The sequence below is a fragment of the Drosophila navojoa genome, chromosome 2 (genome assembly GCF_054131105.1).
Source record: "Drosophila navojoa isolate 15081-1374.11 chromosome 2, UAZ_NAV_1.0, whole genome shotgun sequence".
In the NCBI taxonomy this organism is placed as follows: Eukaryota; Metazoa; Arthropoda; class Insecta; order Diptera; family Drosophilidae; genus Drosophila; species Drosophila navojoa.
The window spans coordinates 23,158,210-23,180,830 of record NC_142890.1 but is presented as its reverse complement, the minus strand read 5'-3'; the positions used below and the strand labels follow the sequence as shown (position 1 = coordinate 23,180,830).

The 22,621-nt window shown below is 35.4% G+C and overlaps 2 protein-coding genes across 9 annotated transcripts in view; one reads left to right on the top strand and one right to left on the bottom strand.

The window, feature by feature from the left end:
* The window catches only part of heph (polypyrimidine tract-binding protein 1 heph), a 182,198-nt gene extending 168,532 nt beyond the window's left edge, over positions 1 to 13,666 (bottom strand). The window contains exons 1-3 of one of the 5 annotated variants that reach the window (XM_018112004.3): positions 13,122 to 13,663; positions 12,441 to 12,607; positions 4,141 to 4,900 (exon numbers count right to left, since the gene is read on the bottom strand). The gene's annotated coding sequence lies outside the window, so the exon portion shown is untranslated. Of the gene's footprint in view, positions 1 to 4,140; positions 4,901 to 12,440; positions 12,608 to 12,703; positions 13,102 to 13,121 lie in introns of those variants that run through there. The other 4 variants (XM_089256164.1, XM_089256169.1, XM_089256175.1 and 1 more) reach the window with 4 other exon arrangements.
* On the top strand, positions 10,991 to 20,389 carry LOC108659195 (putative inorganic phosphate cotransporter). 4 transcript variants are annotated; one of them, XR_016196171.1, is made up of 5 exons: positions 14,296 to 14,768; positions 18,299 to 18,467; positions 18,548 to 18,684; positions 18,753 to 20,101; positions 20,151 to 20,389. XR_016196171.1 is itself a non-coding variant. In XM_089256184.1 (4 exons), the coding sequence occupies exons 2-4, from the start codon at positions 18,437 to 18,439 to the stop codon at positions 20,037 to 20,039; spliced, it is 1,455 nt and encodes a 484-aa protein (XP_089112310.1). In that variant the 5' UTR covers positions 10,991 to 11,234; positions 18,299 to 18,436; the 3' UTR covers positions 20,040 to 20,389. The 4 variants fall into 4 exon arrangements, 3 of the variants coding, with proteins under 3 accessions (XP_089112310.1, XP_089112309.1, XP_017967501.1); XM_089256184.1 differs by lacking the exon at positions 14,296 to 14,768 and adding an exon at positions 10,991 to 11,234 and having other exon boundaries at positions 18,753 to 20,389; XM_089256183.1 differs by lacking the exon at positions 14,296 to 14,768 and adding an exon at positions 11,384 to 11,952 and having other exon boundaries at positions 18,753 to 20,389.
* Positions 20,390 to 22,621: the final 2,232 nt, after the last annotated feature.

The window sequence follows — 22,621 nt, the reverse complement described above, 5'->3', positions numbered from 1 at the left end:
TTGGCTTGGCTCTTGCATTGCTTAAGTGAAATTTAATGATATTTTTACAGGCCAACTTGGACCGGCAACAGGTGTTGCCACTGGCCAATTTTCTTTACTCTTCGCGGCTGCCTCTGCTGCTAATTTGTTAAATTGAAGTTCTGATTATATTGTCTTGCCAATGTATTCAGAAGGTGCTAGTTGGCAAAAAGAAAAGCGCGATGAAAATTGTTTTGAATACTTATGACCAAATGGTCAATCCATATTTATAAAGCAGCAATTAGACGTGTGCGCGGGCGTTGCTAACAGCTTGTGCTAGACGAAAATACAAATGTATAAATACCCTATCCTCAGGTGAATGGAGCACTTTACCTCTTAGGTTTAATGATTATTGAACAATAAAATCAGGTATGAACCTCAAATGAAATTTTAAGAATCTCTTTGTCCGATCACAACAACAGACTCTATTTGACAGGTAATTCTGTCAAAAGCTAAAACTATTTGGAAATTAAATATTCAAGGGCAATGAACCCACTGATCAATTTCTGTGACAGCATAAAATCCCAGACAATGAAATTATACCAACAATAAAAATCTTAACTCAGAGTTGTGGCTGGCTTAATCAGTCTGATGTTAACGGAGTCTTAATATAATATAAATAAACGAAAATAACATTAATAAAACATTTACATTAAACATTAAATTTAAATACCAAAAAACGATGCAAATAAAAATATGGATTTAATTTTTAAGAAAAAATATTATAAGCAATAAAATAACTCATATATATAAAAAACAATAAAAAATATAATTTATAAAAAAAAAAATTCATTATAAGAAAAAATTGATAAAACAAAAATAAGTATTAAGAAAAAATAAATAAATAAATAAATCAAAACAGTAAAATAAACTGCAGAGCAAGACATAATTATATAAAATATTAAAAATAAATGTTACCCATTACAAAACAGCCTTAAATATATATCATACAATAACAGCAATATCATTGAATTCATCTCTGATTATTCGCTTTGATTATAGACAAATATTAAAAGTTACGATGAAAAAATTAACGTCTCATTGAATATGTAGAAAGTGTTTAACTATTTGTTTTCATTTGCTCATTTGAATATGTTCGGATAGGAAACCATAAAAAATAAATAAATAAAATGTTAATAATAAAAACCTAAATATCAAGAAATAAATAAAATAAATAAAATGTTAATAATAAATGTTAAACCTATTTAGTTGAGCTGCACTGTATATACATATATAATCAACAAAAAGCGGTCTAAAACTCATATCAAGCAGCTAAGAGCATTTGCTGGCCAGCTGATGAGCGGCGCCCACGCGATTAAAGGCAATTGAAATAAATAGAAAAGCAAATGATCTAACAGCTCAGGCGACATTTGTAGAATGTAGTGCTACAACATCCACAAATGAGTACATGCTGCTGCACATATATTATACATAAATTTGGGACTGGTACATTTTGGTTACAATTTGAAATGTTTAATGTGCGAATGCACTTAAAACTGCTGCGCTGGCACCGTCTCTAAACGAGTCTACAGTTGGCCATTGAGCCAGCCGCAAACGCAGCACGCAACACGAACATTGTGACATAGGACTCATGTTCCGGGCAACTATACGATGGGTAGGCACTCCAGAGAGACTGGGAGTTTCAAGTGCTCAAATAGACAGCACACACACTCATACATGTGCACATTTAGTGTTGTTTGGGTCGTGCATATGTCGTCGGGCAGAAATGCGAGTCGCGTGGGACCAACCAGTGCTTTGGCCCCTTCGCCCAAGTCCAAACGGCAATGGGCCAAAACAAAAATTAAAAAACCACAACAACAAAAAACAGCTGACCTGTCATTTGATGAACTGTGTAGCCAGACAAGCGCTTATTTAAATAAGTCTTGCAATTGTTGTTCCACTGTTATTGTAGCTGTTCAGCTCAGCTCAGTTCTATTTTTCCAGTGCGCGCTTGCGTCAGTTTTCGCAAGAAATCAACGCTGGAGTAACACGCTCGCAAATAGACAACGCTAAATAAATATATAATTATGCATATTGTTTAGTTTAATTATGAAATCCAAGCGAACGAGACAAAGGCTTCTCTTGCATTGGAAATAGAAACGAAACGAAACGAAACATAATGCCAAAGCATATGAATTCGTCATTTCATAGAAATGTAAACACAGCTGAAAAAATTCGCTTTAAATGTTGAGTATATAAATTTGTAATAGTTCAAAACAAAATTCACTTGGCTATTTCTTTCAAAATATCGCTAGAGCAATTTTTAATTACAGAGCAGAAGCTCACTGAAATCTCGGCAAATGTCTTTAGATCTTTCTATTCAGGAAATCTCCTGCTTTATTTCACATCCCAAGCAAAACTCAATTGCAAATGCATGCCTCAACTCTATCAACGGCAACTGCAATTGACAACAGGTGTTGCCCGCTAAGATTGCCAAGCAGAGCTAAACTTTTCGCCTTCCGCTGTCCATTCTATAATGATTATGATGGTGCGTGCTTGCGTTACGCTAAGTGAGTTTAGCCGTTTCTTGGCATTCAGCGAAACGACGACAATGACAACCACTGAGCCACAGCACCCTGAACCACACACGCTGGCGAACTTGGCTACGAAAATCTATTTAGCATGCAAAGGCGGTTGCCGACAGCGACTAAATAATGTCTGTGGATATGCAAACAAAAGGAAACTAAAGGAGTAAGACTGGCCACATGGCATGTAAAAATAAACACCCCGGCAGAGCCAACGTCTGAGCACATATGGCAAAAGGCAATCAAAACAAGTCTTAAAATATGTGCAAGATACATATATCTTTATCTAAAGATATCTATATCGTATATCGTAGATCGAATATCGCAGACTGAATGCTTTGCGGGATTTTGTTTCAAAGTTTCCTTAAACTCATCTGTCATAGCAACACAAACTAACTCTCTTAACTATAACTATATTATTTAACTATAACTATATTATATTGCTGAATTACATTTTTATACTGACATTCGACAGCTTTCATTTTATCCATATTTATATTATATAGTTTTATTTGTTTGTTTGTTTTTTTTTTAATATAACTTCCCACAAGTAACCTTTTCATTAGGTTTTCTAATCCTAAAATTAAATGTATTTTAGTTTCCAAACATATTTTATTATGTTCAACTATTACATACAGACAAATAATATGAATCATATTTACCGCAAAACTTTATACTGAATGGTAAAAACTTTGTACTTTCTGCATAAATAAAGGCGACAGTCGCATAGAACTTTAGTTAGAGGTAGATATTACATTCAAAGGGGATTTGAAAATAGCTGCAACTTAACTTTGGTTGTGAAGTATTTAATTATGTATATTTTATATGACACAATCAAACTTCTCTTGCAAGATTCTGAATAGATTGTGAAACATTTAATTATGGAAAAAAATATACTTAAAATGTAACATATTAAAATTTACTTTTATTCAAAAGAAATAATAATAATAGGAGTGCTCTCTAATCGAGACTGCTCGACTACAAGATCCCCTGAGTATGGGATGCAATTTATTTTATAATATAGTATATCGAAATTGAATAATCGATTATTATCGATAATAGGGAAACGGGATGAACAGCACATATACTGTACATACTTTATGGGGTCTGCCAAGCCTTGTTTCGGTTATTACATACATTTTCACTGAAACATCACGCCCTGATTTCCCCTTTTCAATGGATTACACAATAATCAACAATTAAGAATGAAAGATGTTGCATGAATATTCGGCATTATAATTTTTTAATATCAAATGAAAAGGGCATATTAATCATAAATGACTGCACTGGGGCAGCGCTAAAGGCATACATATATATACATATATATGTATGTATGTATATTTGTATTTGACTTATTGTCAAAGTCAAATGCATGAATGAATTTATCACACATTTATATGTACTGCGTGTGTGAGCGCGTGTTTGCTTGTGTAGCTCTCTCTGTGTCTGTGTGTGTGTGTGTGTATAAATGCGTGTATAAACTAGAGATGACTTCAATTGATTGTTGGTTATATGAGGTATATGTGGTTTATCATCATCAGTTGCTAAAAATTTATGAATAATATGAAATCAAGTTTTGGGTTTGCTGATTACTCACCCACTTTAAAGAAACCCACACATGTGAGCCGGCTTTGTTGGCTGGCGCGTTCGTCTAGCAGCGTTTGTCGATGAATGTTTTAGATTTTTTGTGTTGCTCCTACTTCTCTGATTTTGTTTTTGATTTTGTTTTTTTTGTTCATATGCCGCGATAACAGAAAACTACTTATTGTGTATAAAAGCAATTGGAAGTAATTGCGCCATATGCAAAGGAGCGCACTTAAATACACTCAGACAAAATTAGGAAACAATAAACTTAACACAGCACACACACACACTCTCTAACACACGCACTCGCATAAAACAAGAAAATTATATTGAAATACAACAACAACAAAAATCACACGCCACGCAACAAGTTGAGTTTATTCTATAGATAGATATAGATATGCGGATTTGTATTTATATGTGGCGTCTATTTCGACCACAATTGGTATATTTATAGAGAACGCACAGTTCGGCGATAATTAAGAGCGAACTGACACTGAAAACGATTTCACTTCAAATAAACCAAATTTAATTGGCCGAGATGTTGAATTACTTTTGATCGAATTAATTGCAAACGGGGTTCGGCTGCTGCTTCTGCTTCTGATGCTGCTGCTCATGGGTTTCCTTTTGTTTATTTTGCTTCTGATTATTATTTATAATTTATTTTAATTTTTGACTGTTGTGTTGTGTATATTTTATGCGCTGTTGGCTTTTTGTATGGGGGGCTAAACACTGCACACGATACACGAACGTGATGTGAGGGGGGCGGGCGCCTGTAAGAATCGAAAGAGAACAAAACAATTTCGATATATGAGACACCAAGTTTTTGTATATGGTTTTTGCTTTCATTATTATAAACAACAGTATTTCGGAAAAATTGGGGGAAATATATATTGGATATATTGAAAAATGTGGTAAGCAAAAGCGCAGATAAGCTCGGAAAGAGATAGAAATAGAGAGGGGATGAAAGACAGGGACACAGAGATAGAAAGAGAGAGAGAGAGAGAGAGAGAGAGAGAGAGCGTGAAAGAGAGATAGTGTGAAGAAAGAGGGAGTAAGCTGAAGTAAGACAAACAGACAGATACATGAAAATAGAAAGAGAGAGAAAGATAAAGCGAGAGAGACAGAGAGAGAGAGAGAGAGAGAGAGAGAGAGAGAGAGAGAGAGCGAGAGAGAGACAAAGACAAGACTAAGAAATACAAAGATAGAGGTATATGGTAAAACTATTGACTGCCAGAGAAACATTAAATATGAGAAATATGGAATATTTGTAAGATATAGATAGAAAATATTTAATATATTACAGAATATCAGTAGTCAAAAAAAGTTATTAAGACAGTTTAAAGGACAGAAATCGCTTGAATGCAACAGATTTGGGTTAAATAAATTGTATATTTATATACTGATAATGGTGTGTTTGTGTGTGTGTGTTGTAGAAGTGTGTGTTGCAGCGTAGGCGAATGCACATTTGATGCTTCGAGAAAAAGGGACAGAAGATATGCATGTCATATATATATATACACATATAAATTTATAAAGGTGGAACCAATAATTTATTGTGAAAGTGTCATAAAAAATTGCTGTATCAATGTTTAGAAAACATTTCAAAATAACAAGCACAGCGATGGAATATGGTGCGGGAGAATGAAAGGCAGTTAGAAAGAGCAAGGTACACAAAAAAGAGTGAGGTAGAGAGAGAGAGAGAGAGAGAGAGAGGGAGAGAGGGTGGAGAGCTGGAGAGTGTGAAACAAAAAAATAGAACAAAATTCACAGCACAACAAGCGCATAAAATAGAATAAATATATAAATATATAAACATATATATAAATAGTTTTTTTTTTTTTATTTTGTTTATATATACATTTCATAGCTATTTGATTTAGCTTCATATATATATACATATATGTATAGGTATGGTAAATAGATGTGTTTGTGCGGGAGAGGAAATGTATTTTATATTTATTAAATGCTATTTCATTTTTGTTTTTATTCTTTTTTTATGATTGTTTTTATGCAGTTTATTTGTTTGATCATCGCATTTAATTTAGTGGTTGTGTGGTTTACAGTTGAGCGTATAAACAGAACAATAGAGTCAAAGTGTGTGAAAGAGTTGGGTTCAATTGATACACACGAGTACACAATATAGTATATATAGAATAAGGTTGTTACAAAATAAATATTTATGGTTTTTATATAGTTAATAGAACAGTGTTATACCAGTTTTTATATAGGTATTATATCAATTTGCATGGGATAATAGTAATAAATGATAAATTTTATATATGGATACAGATATACATAGGTCTATACAATATTAATAGGTGCTAAATGCTTTAACATGCCACTCACACATTTTTTAATGATGAGTATTTATTAAATATATATATATAAAGAACATTTAACAATAATAGAAATTAGAAGAGCATATGACTTATAATAAATTTGAATATATTGCTTGAAAAATAAATTATATGAGTTAAGGGTAGAGAAAATATCAACACAAACTCTAAAGAAAAACCAGCCTAGACTTTAGGGGTACTCAATATGTGATAGACGCTGCACCACTGAGAATCGGTTTAGGGCAATTTAGCAACGTCTTTAAGCACTAGGAAACCGGACAAATGCAACCCTAATTACGCATTCAGATTATTCCGCTAGGGTCTGCAACTGCAGCCCCTTTTCGGGTTAGATTGAAGAAGAAGAAAAATAAAGTAGGTACGCGCACTTAAATGTAAACCCCGACACCCATATACCCTTTCAATAGATATGTTCACTTTTGGCAATTCAAATTTTAACATTTGAAATAGATGCTCCAGAGCATATATATTTATAAATATAATATACTACAGCTATATTGAAAACACATTTTCTGGCTACGATGACAAAAATAAGTTTCCCGTAATTTTCCCCAGTCTATAAACAGAAAACACTTTTAACGTGTCAATTAAAAAACCTAAACAGAAACATAAATATACCCCACATAAATATGCCCCATATCAACAAGAGTATTAGAAACAGTTAGCCGGCATTTTTCCGAACAGCTGTCGCATCGTTTTCTTATCAATCAAATACGCACACACACACACCACACAGAGGGAGTGAAATGAACAGAAATTCCTTGTGATATTTTAAAACCGAGGGGCTTATGCCTGACATTTACGTGCGTGGTGATAAAAGCAAAGCACCGCAATTCCAAATAGGTGAGAACGAAAGACCTCAACGCACTGACCAAACCAAAAGCAACAAACAACAACAGTCTGTTCAGGGGGAGCCGACTTTGCACCCTTCCACCTTCGGCTAGCTGACTGAATGTGTATGATTATTATACAAATCAACACGAAAGCGTAACGCCACATATTTCTAGCCACAAAATGACGCCCAATATGACAGGCCACATCATCGACTACACAGCAGAGGCAGAGGCAGAGGCTGCGGCAGCGGCAGAGGCAGCAACAGGACATGTCTCATTTGCATATTTCAACAGCTCAACAAATTGGCTCATCAACGAGCCCAAAAGCATTTAACACTATCCCAACCCACGCTCACCCTCACCGTCACCTCTCACTCTCTCTCTCTCTCTATTTGAGTGATCGATCATGTCAAATATCAATAAATATTTATGCAGACAGATGCTGGGCATGTGTGTGAATATTATTCACTATTCACTATGCTTCTTCAAAAATCCAACAGCGCGAGCTGATTAGCTTTTATGTTTTACGACCGTTGCGTGAGGCCAACAAAAATAAACAGAAGAAATCTAAAATCAATAAAATATATTTTTATTAAAGCTGCTTTAACTGCGAAACGTTGAAATCAAATTTATGGTGAATGTAATCAAAGTTTAAGGCGGGAATTCGAATGGATTTTATACTCATATCATAATTGTTTTAACGTAAAAAATTTTGTCATTTCAAATGATGAATCAGAATTTTAAAAGGTTTCGATTTTCATAGTTCTGCTATTAGTATGTAAATAAAATACTAAAAGCAGAGGTAGATTTATAAATTTGATGCAAATGCTATAAATGTTTTATGAAAATTTATATGATAAATCTAAATTTTGCATTTGATATAGAGCTAAACTCACAAATTCATTATTATATATTCAAGAATTTAATACCACTAATTAAAATAATTGAACAATATTTCTTTTATAATACAATTTGTAATAATTATTCCAATACCAGCTCTTATTAAAATTTGGTAGTGGGTTTAGATTTTCTTTTAGACTTTTTTTTTATCCAATTTTATAAATCAGAGGTTTAAGATTTGAAGAATATAATACTGCTGCTTTTAGTAATTTATATATTATTTATATATAATATAGTTATCAAATATTTTGATCTTGCTCTATAAGAAGATCGAACTCTAATTGATTCTTAGATTTCATACATATGGCACCATGGAGGGATCGAAAGTAATATAATCTAGTAAATACGTATCGTATATAGATATCACAGTAAGTGACTATTAAAAACCACAGATAGTTCCATGAAAAATTTACACACTGTAAAATTAAGGAAATGTAATTATAAATCACAAAATGTTTTTCTTATAGACCTGACTTTGCACTAGTGTGATATTTTCTTGATGTTTAACAACTTGGTAACAAGCTTAGGTGATGTTCTATAATATATATGTAGGCATTGCATAATGTATTTCCTTCTCTCTCTTGTGGGTCTGTTTCTTTGCCCGTTTCTCAACTCTCATTAAATTTGATGGTAAAACCGGTTTGCAATTGGCTGCCTACCAAGAGCAAGGGCAATTTATTTCAGACATTAGAGCCAAAGAGTAAAAAAAAGAAACAAAATTATACATATATATGAAGAGTAAAAAAAAGAAACGACCAACACATTAATCATTTCCGAAATGAACGAAAATCACAACACGCCGTAATTCGCTTGAATTTATGTATCTGTATCTCCATCTATTTATCTATAAGTTACGCATGTGCGTTAGTTAATTTGTATGGATGCGCTAATTAGGCGAAGCCCAAGACTTACGCACTTGCTATAGAGTTTCACTTCCCAGTCATGGGCAACCGACTGTGGCCGGGCGACAGTCGTAACGCATCAAAGCTCAAAGAAACTACAGACAAGCTAAGAAAACATAAGCGCAGTCAGCAATCACAAGATATTTAAACAGACACACACACACACACAGACATAATTACTGTACGTATACGTATAGAGTAGAGCCCCGAGACCCGAAATTTGTACCCAAGGTCAAATTTCGAAACTGGGCATTCAACTTGATAATTTATTAAACGCGTTCGTTCGGCCGTTCGTGTAGAACTTGAGAGAGGGGTAAGTCGAGCATTTGCCGTCGCGCAAGCGTATTTCACACAGAACTTTTGCGCAGATACAGATACAATTTGTATGCCCTGTAAACACCTCAAAGGGGTAGCAAAAACTGTATGCAAATATGGAAAAAGTGAACATACATATATTTTAGAGAGATATTGAATTTATTTAAATTTGTAATTTCCTTTTTTGCATTTTTTTACTAGATAGTTTTTCCTTCTGTTCATTCCATTAAAGACTTTTAAGCACAAGTATTACCATTGCAAATTTTCTCTGCATTGAGAATCTTAAATACCTTTTGCAAATACCTAACTGCAAAACTAAGAGTATTTAACATATAGTTAACCTATATAACTGTTATGTATAGGGTATTGGTAAGCTGATAACTTTATCTACTCATTATGCATGCGTGTTTATGAGTGTGCCCAAATATAGAGCAAAGAGATGTGTGGCCGCATTTTGAATGAGATCGTTCAATCGACAAGTCAACTACGCGTTTTACGAAGTAAGCAAAAATGTTTGTAGCCAAACATAAATTAGCTTTTAAATGCCTTTAATCCAATGTTGATAATGTTCATCTTATTGTTGTAGCTATTTGTATTTATATTTTTATTTATTTTTTTAATTTTACTTGAAATACTTTTTGCAACCCGCAACCAATGGGTTCCTTCAACTCAATACAGCTCCAGTGTGACTCAGTCCAGGTAAAACATGTTTCTCTCCCTATCTCTCTCTCTCTGCTTCTATCTCTTTCTCGGTTTCTCTCTCTCTCTTTCTTTCTCTTTCTCCGTCCCGCTTGATTCAATTAACTGCAAAAACAGCAAAACATTGAAAAAATGCCCACGTCTCCCTTTCTGCTCACCTGCCTAGACAATGAAGAAGAGCGCACTGTGCGCACATGTCAATTCTGTTATCGGCAATTTTTTTCCGATAAGCTAAGTGATAAAAAAAATAACTATTTGGTTGTCGAATATTTAATGCGCTTTCATTAATAATAATTTACAAGAAAAATCGAACAAAACAATTAAACTTAATTTTAAAAAACGTTTACTAATTTGACGAAAAATCTTCATGATACGATAAGTGTATTACCAAAAAAGATATGTGCGGAATATCATTGTACTAGAGAGAGAATCGCCTATCAGTAGCTACACTTATCTACTAATGGGGTCACATTCATTATTTCTGAATGGATATCATAGAAACTAATGTATTAGGTAAATAAATTATATATTATTTTTGGATTCCATATTAAGATAAAGAATAGAGATAAAAAACTGCCATATGTATTTGGGCTGCAAATCTATGTTAGTTTTGGAAAGTTTTAAAGCAGATGTGACGTACGGTCTGCCAACTTTATACAAATATCAATTATATACATATACATATGCATATACAATATATAATATATAATTGTATATGTATACGTAGAATATAATCAGCAAATAAGCTTATGCGGGTGCCTCATTGGGTTTACTTTCCATTTTTCTACCCAAACACACACACACACACACAGATAGACACACACATACATACATGCATACATTTCCAGACATTCTCAGTTATTTCATAGTCAGTCGTTCAGTTTACAGTCATCGAGGCACAACTGGCGTCAACATCATCATTGGGAAACTTGACTAAATCTCAACGCCAGACGCTAATTTGATATTTTAATGACTTTTGTTTGCAAATTACGCGACGTTGAGTAGTTAATTTTTCTGCTGCTGTTGTTGTTGTTTTTGTTGTTGCCACTGCTATTATTGTTGTTGTTCTTGTTATTACAGCTGGACAATACAGCTGCATAGGTGGGTTAAATGAGCTTTAAAGAAAATAACGGCTCTTGTTGCACTAAGTATGTAACTATATAGTGTTTAGTGTGTGCAAAAAAAAAATTACGTTTTCAAAGTATATCTACAAATATATACAACAAATTGAATTTTTAAAAAATTTATTAAAATTGATTATTTTTATATTTAATACTTTAAAGTGTTTAAGTGAAAGATTAGATATTGCATTTAATTGGTGTTAATAAGAGTCAGAAAACTCATTGATCAAATTCAAATATTGAGGTTAGGACGCTAAAAGCTGACCCCGACAAAAAGCTCCATTACGCTTGAGCGAAAATGTTAAACTGACTGTCAACGCAACAAACAAAAAGCACCAACAACACTATCAAGTTATTGTGTGTACTTATATGTCGTTCGCCTGTGGTCAAAACCAAAAACGCGACCGAGAAACACAGACAGATTGCTACCGAACCAAAATATGAAAACAAAAACAAAAAGCGAAAAAAAAGAACGTTAAATTTTGAGCGTTGCGATGAATCAGCGAAATTATGCAAAAAGGAAGCGCTGCCCATGAAGTTGAGCAAATGAAAACGACAGCGTAGCGCTGCCAGAGCGGCGAAAATCAAAAACAGAGCAGACAAGAGCAACGTTAAAGGCGGCGTTGCCAATAAGGGCATAGTGTAGCCGAAATACGATTAAAGATGAGCTGAGCTGGGCTCAGCCAAGGTGAAGTGAGGTAAGCCAAAATGAAATGGTGGTTGGAATGTACAATAAGAAAATACATGCGCAAACATACATACATACTTATATTCAGACGCCAGTATTTGTTTGCATGTAAGTGAACGCAACTGCGCGACAAGCAACAAAGCAAACTAACAAGGCAGGCAAGAGCTAAAATGAAGACAACAAAGCGCAATCATGAAATAACCGTTGACAATGAATGTTCAAATATGCCAGCATGTGCAAGCGAGACAGACGGACATGGTAGAGATGGTAGACAAGAGGGCAACAGGTATAATGTATGTAAATGCGTATGTTGTGTGAGTTTGTGTGCATATGTACATATATACAAACACAAAGATATGTTTAGGTAGAGTTTTGGATGCATGTACAAGTAGGTAAAATTAGATGAGATAACAGTGATAAGAAAAACCTTAGTGTTATAACTAATATAAATTATAAAATTTAAATAAAAAATCAACAAAATTAATTAAATAAACTTACAAAACAACGGGTCAAATGTTGTGGATGTTCTCGTTGTCGAATTTGAATCCGTTAAATTTGACAACTGATTTTTTGAAGTTTAGTTTTTCTTTTCTGTTGTCTTTTTCACAATAACTTTTTTAGCACGTTCATTAAAATGAAACGTAGAAAATTTATAGAATGGATCACTAGAAAAGGGCAAAGCACAGAGAATTGTAGGAAAATTACACCAATGAAAACATTAGCAAACAATTCGAATTTTGGCGGCGGCAAAAAGCACTTACGAGACGATATTCGAGACGGGACAAACAAAAACACGAACCACACGTGGAATGCAATAAGAATGCCAAAAATGTCACAAACACAAAAAAGGGGAAAAGAGGTGGGGTGTGAGGATGTGAGAATTACGCGCGTGTTCACTTCGCTACTTCAGCTTCTTCGTTAACAGCGACGCGAGGACAGATAAGCGAGTGTGACCAGACGAGGACAACGCACAACACGCGCGAATTGTATGTTAAAAGGATACACGAAAAAGCTTAAAAATAAAACAAAACCAAAAAGACAAGACGAGAACAAATGCACGAAATTTTTTTAATCAGACATCAAACGAAACTGTGTGACCAAAACTGACATAAGAAGCAAATTTAATTGATTTTCTCGTTTCTGTATATATTTGTAATATATATTATTTTTCTTTTTTACTATTGGATCGCTATTTTATGACGTCGCGTCATTTGGCGGCATTTTTTCCTTTTCTATATTTTACTTTTTCTTTTCTTTTTTGGGCAGCTGCTCACTTGGTTGTTGGTTGGTTACTGTTGTTGTTGTTGTTGTTAATGCAATTAAATGATTTTGAAAAAATTGCCCAGTGGCCGTTGCTGTTTGCTTAAACAATTGAATCACACGCAACGAATACAGCCATCCATACACATTCATACACTTACACACACGACGAGATGACGGCCGCAAATTTGTTTATTTGCTTGCGCGTCTTTTGCGATCGTTTTGTCGCCACAATGTAAATATTTCAATTCGATTTTGTACGCGGTTGCTATTTCCTTTTTAAAAACCGAAATTTAATGGCATTTATTGCTCTAAGGCACGCTGCTTTCGCACAAACTAAGTCTAAAAGTTAAAACTCGTAAATTTTGAATTTATTTCGCCGTCCGCAAACATGTGTACGTACAACAACATTAACAGTAAATGAGAGAATTGCAGATCGCACGACGCCAAAGAGAGAACGCCGACGAATGAATAACATAACAGAGGCAGTAACATATTTCTTTTCTGCTCTGCTATTAACAGCGATCAATAAGAAAACTACCAAAATGACTTAAAATACTCTCGAAATTGCAATCTAACTCAATACAGCTACAAATTAGAATTAGTTTTACAGCTCTCACTTTGTCAAGTAGCAGAAAAAACGAAAATCGCCGTTTAATGATTGCGCTTAAATTTAACCGCCATCTGGATCGTCTGTTAAAAATATGTTTAGATTTGCAGTCGATAGACAACGCCTTATGTTAATGCAAAATATATAATATACTTAAACGTCACATTTTTATTAACTATAAATTTATTAAATGCAACTTGTTAACATATTCAAAGCAGCTTTAAGAAAACGCATGTTTTCCACAAGAAAACTGTCGACAGTACACAGAACAGTTTGTTAACGTACTTCTTATCGATATCGACTTCAATAATCTAACCTGTTGATTTTCAGAACATGTTAGCAACAGATGGTATACAGAAATCTGCAACGATCAGCTGTTCCGCTGAAACTGTTGCAGCAGCCAGCTTTCGACAGTATGCACACGCAGCGTTCACTTTTAAAATAAGCCAAAAGGGGGTTAAATGTGAATTTTGGACAAGTTTCTCATGATGGTAAAACCGATCAATCAATTCCAATTAAAGCCACAAGAAAATATTTTAAATTTATTGAAGCACCAAGCAATGTATTGAATACATTTACCAAACGATACGCGCTCAAGCCAAGCGCTGCCTGATCTGTTCTTTTTTAGATTTCCACAAAACATTTCCATGCCATTCGCCATTCACTTTAGGAGCAGAGCAAAACAGGCAGCGGGGATAGAACTTTATTAAGCGAGATTTAAATTGGTTGGCAGCGAACGTCTAAAAGTTATTTGCATAAACAAAGCGCAGTTGACGGACGCGCTAAACGATTAAACGGAACAAAATAAGCAAAAAAAGGCGAGAAATTAGTCGGAAAAAATAACAAAATTGTAAAAAGTACTAAAATTGGATATTAATAGAATACACTGTGCGAAGAGTATACCCCCCGAAAAATGAGCGTGTAAACAAAAGTACAAAGTCCAATTGGAAATTCGGGTAACTATTGCTATGTTCCAATAAGAATCCCATCCACTCGGAGAGTTTTCGGTTAAGCTTTGCTTCGATTCATTTCATCATATCTGTTGCATCCATAAATACACACATACACATGTGTTTGCATATACATATGTATACACACATGTATGTGTATAAATAGAGTCTTTCGATTGTTGTAGCTGCGTTGCGACCTAAAAGCTTTATAAAATTCTCACAATAAATCGGCAGATATTTTAAATTAAAATAACACTAAATGCATAAATGTATTTGCATGCAGTGTTAACATATGTGCATGTGTGTGTGTGTCTAGTTGTGGGTGTGAGAGTGTCAGATATGTGTGTTGTCTATTTGTTTTTAATAAATGCAAGCCGACTGCTAGACATTAATATAGACCCAGTGCACAGTGGCGTGGAAGGAAAGGGGTCGTAACCAAGCACATAGAAAAAATTATACATAACTAATGCTGACACTTTTAAAACACTAACTGTCCGTAATTTGTAATTGGCTGAAACCCTGTTGGCGACGCCACTGGCCTAATGCGCGGCACATGTCACAAATTTACTTAAATTAAATGTAAAACAAAAACCAAATAAAAACGAAGGAAAATAATATATATTATATATTATGTATATATTAGCACACATAGCGACTGCATGATATGCTGCTCAATTGTGGGTGGAGGGGTTGGACGGTGGGGGGTTGTGGTGCGCGTAGGGGTTGCCAGACTGTCAAGCAAGTAATTTGCGAAATTTGCACTAAAATGTAAACAAAAATTCGAATGTGCAAATATTTGCATGGGACCCAAAAATATGTTCGAATATGCTGCAGCCATTGCATTGTTGCTAGTTGTTGTTGTTGTTTTTGTTACTATTTGCTTTATAGCTGCATTAGTAGGCTGTAAGCGCCAGATCAGAGACGCCCACCCCACCCCACCCAACCCTTCCTCTGTCAGCACCACAACTAAAGCACGTTGTCCGATTCGTATTGGCAGCTTTTCGAACAATTGAAAAAGCATGCGAAATCAACAACAACAAAATTCGTATAGAGATGGCTGGCACTGAAAAAGACACAGACGCATGGTTTGGATTGCAAATTTCGGTGTGTGCATGTATGCGTGCGTGTGCGTGTGCGTGTGTGCGACTGTCAATGGCACCAAAAGTATATTGTTAGCAACACAGATTCAACTGTGTATATACAGGCATTTTTATTATTTTCGCTACCCGTTGGCAAAAATCAAAGAGAGTGTATTGGCTTTTCGACTACTTGCTTGAACTAAATTATGTTAATGTGTATCTATTAAATAGATCTATGCTATTAAATGTAATACTGGAGGTATTGTAGTCTATATATTATGTATATTGCCTGGGAAACAATGACAAGTTGGGTATTACTCCGTATTATAATCTATATATTAGGTATATTGCCTGGGAAACAATGACAAGTTGAGTATTACTCCATCTCCTACAGCATGATCGACTTTATTCTTGTTCTGTTGAACCATTCCCATATAAAAATTTTAAGGTTATATGGGAACATTCCAATCTTACAATTACAACAATCACATAACAATCTCTATGAATTGATCAAACGAAATATAAATATTAATAATAATATATCTAGATATTTTTATTAGATTATTAACGTTAGCGGGTGGAATAACTTCACTCATCAATTTTTCGCAAAAAAAGTTCGAATTTAGTTTTAGCATGAACAAGTATCACGCAGTCGCTATAGACCAACTATAAAGTTCTGTCCTGCTTTTCATTGATATTGTCAACCAAATTTTTGAGCACAGCCAAAGAGCCCCACAGACACACAGACACACAAACACACAAAACAATCGTCGAAACAATGCAAGAAAAACAAAAACAAAACCAAAAACAAACAAATAAAACTTTGTGCCACTGCTAATTCCCTGGTCAAGTTTCAATTTTCAATCCCGTTCCTTCTGCTGTAAACAAATGGTTCAGCGCAGGAGCAACTTGATAGCGTGGATTTAATGGGGTTTTTATTCCCCTAAAAAAAATGTATAAAATTATTTAAAAAAAAACTATACTCACATGTATATAAAAATATATAATTATCTATTTATATTAATGTCTATTTTATTTCGTCTCTAATAGAGAATCTCTATTCACCTTCAAAATGCTTTCTGTTTATATTGTTTTATTTATTAAATTAATTTTTTTTCTTTGCAATATTCACTAAAGAAATTATGTCTATTCAAGAAAAAACATTTTTGGCCTATATATTAAATTTTTGTTCTTATTAAAATTTTGTTGGTAAATTTGCAATTTTTCGTTTGAGATCTGCTTTATATAAATAATTCAACCTAATATTTGTATATATATATATATAATATTATGGTTGATTGCAGAAATATATGTTATAGAAATACCTAAAATAATTTTGAGAAATATAATTATTATTATTATTAAGTTTAAATGATTATTATTATTATTATTTTTTTTTTCTTGTTTTCAAAATTACTTTAAGAACTATTTATTTATTTTTATTTATTTGAGCTCATATATTTATCCACTTCCTACAATTTATTCTACTTTTCTTTGACAAATATGATCATTCGCTAATTGCTGAACTCTTGAAATACAATTTTGTAAATACAAAGTCATTTTTATTAGCACAAAAATTAGCAAACTATTACAATAGAAATGAATAAAATAATAAAAAAAAAGAAAAAATATATTATTCAATATAAAACTAGTTTATTTTGTGTGAAGCCGTAAAATAATCGCGAAGCTATCAAAATATATTGCCCTCTATATATCAAGTAAAATATATCAATTATTACGCGATAATTGCTCGACTAATGAGTTGGCCTTTTTATTGCTCACATGAATTATTTATGGCAATGAGTTTTTAAGCTTTTGTCAACTCATTAGAGTTTTTGTGAAAGCTCGCTTTATTGTACGAAACAATGTGATTGAAATTGTGTGAATCAAGCTGAGAGAAAAGTTTAGTTGTGAGTAAATTTCTGGTAGAGGTAGAAGGCGGAACAGAGCCCATAAGTGATATAGCTAGTCCAGCTAGCTGATTGATACTTGCTGCAATTTGTTCATTTAAAATATAAATAGATTTTACAATATATTGTAATATTAATAATTGCTTTTATTGATTCACTTTTCAATTAATTTATTTCCAATAAAAAAGTTTCGATCATTTTTTAAAATTATTTGTGAGCAATAAAGATGATATTTCGATGGAACTGGAAGCTTGATTGATATATATATATTTTTTTTATTATTTATTAAAATTGATATTAGCAAATCAAATCTAATATTCGACTAAAGGCATATTTCGATGAATGTATTAATTATAAATCGAATATAATTAATACATTCATCGAAATATGCCTTTAGTCGAATATTAGATTTGATTATCAAATAATTTTTGCATATCAAATAGTAGATACTTAGCCCCCGTATCTCGTATGTCTCCTATATCGACTTTAGCACTTTTACTTGCTCTACACACCATTTTTAATGCCGCTTAACTTTTCCTCTTTGTAGGTGAGACAAAAACACAAATCGAGAGTCGCAGAGGCAAAGCTGAAGTAGAAATTGTTGCATTTGGACTTGAGGGGATTCCAGAATTTGTTTGTTCTCTTTTGCCCAGTTTGCGAACAACAACGAAGCCGCTCAAGCAGAATGACCGACACGGATGTGGACCTGGAGAAAGGTGGGTGTTGCCCGAAAGGGGAAATGGATGTGGAAATGGAAATAGAGGGCATGGATTTCAGTGTCTAATTTGCATTTCAGTGCCTCGCCTTGGACTGCGTCATCTGCAGGCTTTGCTGCTGTTCCTGGGCCTGGTCGTTAATACCACACTGCAGCTCAATGTGGGCGTGGCCGTGGTGGCCATGACAAATGCCACGTCCGTGAATGTTGATGTACCCGTAAGTGCCACGCCTCCTCTAAGATGCACAATGCCCCCAAATAAGAACTGTGCCATTTACACTCGCAGCACTACAACTGGACGGAGCCAGAGAAATCCTACGTCCTGTCCAGCTTCTACTGGGGCTCGGCGCTGACCCAGTTTGCCGGCGGCTACCTATGCAAACGTTTCGGCGTCAAGCTGGTGCTCTTCCTGGGCAGCTTCGGATCGGCCTTGCTGAGCTCCCTGACGCCGCACGGCATCTATTTGGCCGGGTGGCGCGCCTACTGCTCCATACGCCTGATGCAGGGCCTCTGCCACGGGCTCACGCTGCCCTGCATCCACCAGCATCTGGCCAACTGGGCGCCAGTGGTGGAGCGCACGCGCCTAGGCGCCTTCGCCTACACGGGCTTCGATTGCGGCAACGTCCTGGCCATGTACGCAGCCGGCATGCTGGCCAGCTCCAGCTGGGGCTGGCCGGGCATCAGCTATGTCTTCGGTGCCGTCGGCCTGTCCTGGTGCATGCTGTGGCTGCTCTTTGGGGCCAATCGGGCCAGCGAGGCGCCTTGCATTGGCCGTGCCGAGCAGCGCTACATCATTGGCGACCTGCAGCGGAGCCTGAGGCGGGAGCGCAAGATGGCCATACCGTGGCGCGGCATCTTCACATCGCCGCCGTTCTATGCGCTGCTCTGCGCCCGCTGCGCGGACACGTGGGGCCTGGCCACGATGCAGACGGAGCTGCCCGCCTACCTGAACGGCGTGCTGGGCCTCCAGATGCACAGCAACGCGTTCTTCTCGGCGCTGCCCTTCCTGCTGATGTGGGCCATGTGCTATGTGTACCTGATCATTGCGGACGTGCTGCTGCAGGGGCGTCGGCTCAGTTTGACAGCGCTGCGGAAGACCTACAACAGCATCGCCCTGTGGACACCGGCTGTCATTATGATGGCCCTGGGCTTTGTGGAGGCCTCACAGAAGCCCCTCGCCCTGGCCCTGGTCACGCTCAGCGTGGGCGTCAGCAGTGCGGCGACAATTGGCAGCGAGCTGAACACAATTGATCTATCGCCTGTCCATGCCAGCATACTGTCTGGCATTCTCAGCACCTTCACCAATTTGGTGGCCATGCTCACGCCCCTTGTGGTGGGCGTGTTGGTGCAGCATCCCACGGAGCGCAGCGAGTGGCAGATTGTGTTTAGCATTGCGGCCACGGTGCTATTCGCCGGCAATATCATCTACCTCATTTGGGGCACGGCCGAGACGCAGCCCTGGAATGACAATGACACCAAGAGCGAGGCGGGGAGCGAATTCGAGGATGCCAAGCTGGAGATAGCTCCAATGGAGACAGCTCCGGCTTACGAAAAGACACGAACTGCAGCCTGATTACTTAAAATATGCCAATCCAGACGTTAGCCCAACGTAGGATCGTATTCTAAAAGCCAAAACTTAATTTTACATAAGATCGATAAGTCTAAGGTTGTAGAATGAGAAGACTTGAAATCCTTCGCACTTATCCATTTATATGTTTAAATTGTTTAATAAAGTTTTCTTATGCATATTTATAAATAAATATTTATAAATATTGATTTTTGCTAATAGAAAGTTCCTAAATAAGTTAAATAAGCAAATTTTCTATTTCAATGATATTACGCTAAATTTTTGCTAAGTCTAATAAATACTATAGAGTAATGAAATAAAGAAAAATAGGTCAAATAATTTTTAAAATTCAAATACGTAACTAATTCAGCACAATATGTTAACTGTAAAATCATTTTAAAAAATTCAAGTTTTAATAAGTAGTCAAATTTTTATAATTCAGATAACAAAGTTAAATAAAGAGTTTAAAAATTAAAAAAAAAAAAAATTGTTATAAATATGTTATTTCTGTTAATAAATATGATTAAGTGGCTAAGAAACCTTAAGGTCAATGTAGTAGAGCGTTTGTATATGAATGTGTATATAATATATGAAAATCTAACAATTTGAGATTCGAAATATTTTGCTACAGCGCTGACTGGCTTTGGAGCAACTGAGTGCCATATAGGCAAAACTTATTAGCTGTGGACTGAGATTGACCTCGTAGCTAATCAAGCTATCAATAACAAGAGAAGAAGAAGAAGAAGAAAAACTAGCTGATTTAGCTTCTAAGATCGCCGCGTTTCAAAAGGACAGACGTCGGAATGAATGGATTCAGCTGTTGCCAACGATATATATATAAATATATAAACTTTATGGGGTCTGCCACGCCTTCCTTTGTCTGTTACATACAATTAACAATACCGATATGTCCTGAGTTCCCATTTTCAAGAGAAAAATATTACTACAATGATTTGAAGTATTTGAAGTATGTAACTTAGAGCTGAAGAGAAGAGGAATGAAATAAGTCTAGATATTTATATGTAAATATGTATATATTTATGTATGTATAACGTCTAACAGACTAACTAAATTGTTAATGCTAGACACTAATTATACTGTCACGAAGTAAACTATAGAATTTTATAAAAAAAAAATAAACAAATTGGCAAATACACAAATTGGCAATATACATATATGTATTACTATATATATAATACTCAAATATACCATAGTCAAGTCATATATATTTTTATACATTTTATTTTATTTTATAAACATTTTTTAAAAAATTTTTTTTACATATTTATCTACTTAGTGAACTTAGAAGCTAAATATTTAAATTTCAGCAAAATGCAAGAGAAATCTCAATGAAAAACATAAATCCTAACAATAATCTATTAAAATAAATGCACACTCACAATATTATACAAAATAGGCTAGAGTCGAATATTTTATTTGAATATTCGAAATAAATTGATGGCCAGAAGAACGTTGGCCAAATCCTTCATAGCCAAGTGAAATTTTATAATAAATATTTTATTCAAATCGAGAGATTAGGAAATAGCTCTTGTTTTGTTTTTACAATTTATGGTTTGTGTTGGAATGGGCAGGACTCTAGCAAATCACTCGCACACACACACACACACGCGCACATACATACATTCATTTATTTCTCTGTGGCGCTCAATCTCTGGCCATGGTCACACCTGTGTCTGAGACAGATGCGGGCAGCAAACTTTAACTCTAACGATGCCTTACACATAAAGAAGACATAAAAACAACAATTCAAGCAACTACAACAAAAGCAACAGCAACAACAACAACAACGAATAAAATAGCAGATGCTCGCTTTCCGTAACATTTTGTGCGTTGCATATTTATAGGCGCATAAAATATTGTCGTTTATTTTTAATTTAATGACAAGCATTTTGAAGCGAGTGCTGCCCGCTGCTGCTAGCTGCTGGCTGCCGTCCACGGCGGGCAGTTCTTTCTATGCCCACTCGTATTTGGTTTGTTCTCGCATTGTGCGTAATTTCCATTGGTAATGGCCTGTGGCAATTGCAATCTATCTTCGCATTTACGACAACAAAACAATTACAACAACAAATATCACATGGGAGCGGGAGGGCACAGCGATAATAAGCGTAGCTCGAACCGCTGCATGCACCCTCTATTTGTTGTACCATCCCCCAACCCCCATCTACCCACACAGCATTCACGTGGTCAAAGGGCCATCATTCAGAGAGTGGCCTGGTCGGCCGACAGGCGGGCAATGCTGTTTAGTGCGCTTGGCACGTTGATAAAACATTTCATTTCATTCCATTTTATTTACAAAGCTCACGCAGCTTTGTATATCCTGCGAAGGATGAGTAGAGTAGGGTATATCTGAGCATATTTATACCCTAAATCCATTGAAAATGTTAAATCAGGTTATATTGGCTTTGTTAAATGTGTGTAACAGGCAGAAAGACGCATGGCAGAGTCCATTAAGTATATGTACACATGATCAGGACGACGAAGACTTTATTCTCAAGAGATATAAGAGCTAAGGACTTGGAATTGGTTTTCTTAGATCCGCCTATATCCTGCGCAGATCAAGTGTGTTT

Bases quoted from the DNA above. Each gene is read 5' to 3' on its own strand.
- LOC108659195 (XM_089256184.1), top strand. From the start codon at position 18,437: ATGACCGACACGGATGTGGACCTGGAGAAAG. The intron at 18,468-18,547 runs GTGGGTGTTGCC...TTTGCATTTCAG, and splicing joins GGATGTGGACCTGGAGAAAG to TGCCTCGCCTTGGACTGCGT. The intron at 18,685-18,752 runs GTAAGTGCCACG...TTACACTCGCAG, and splicing joins CCGTGAATGTTGATGTACCC to CACTACAACTGGACGGAGCC.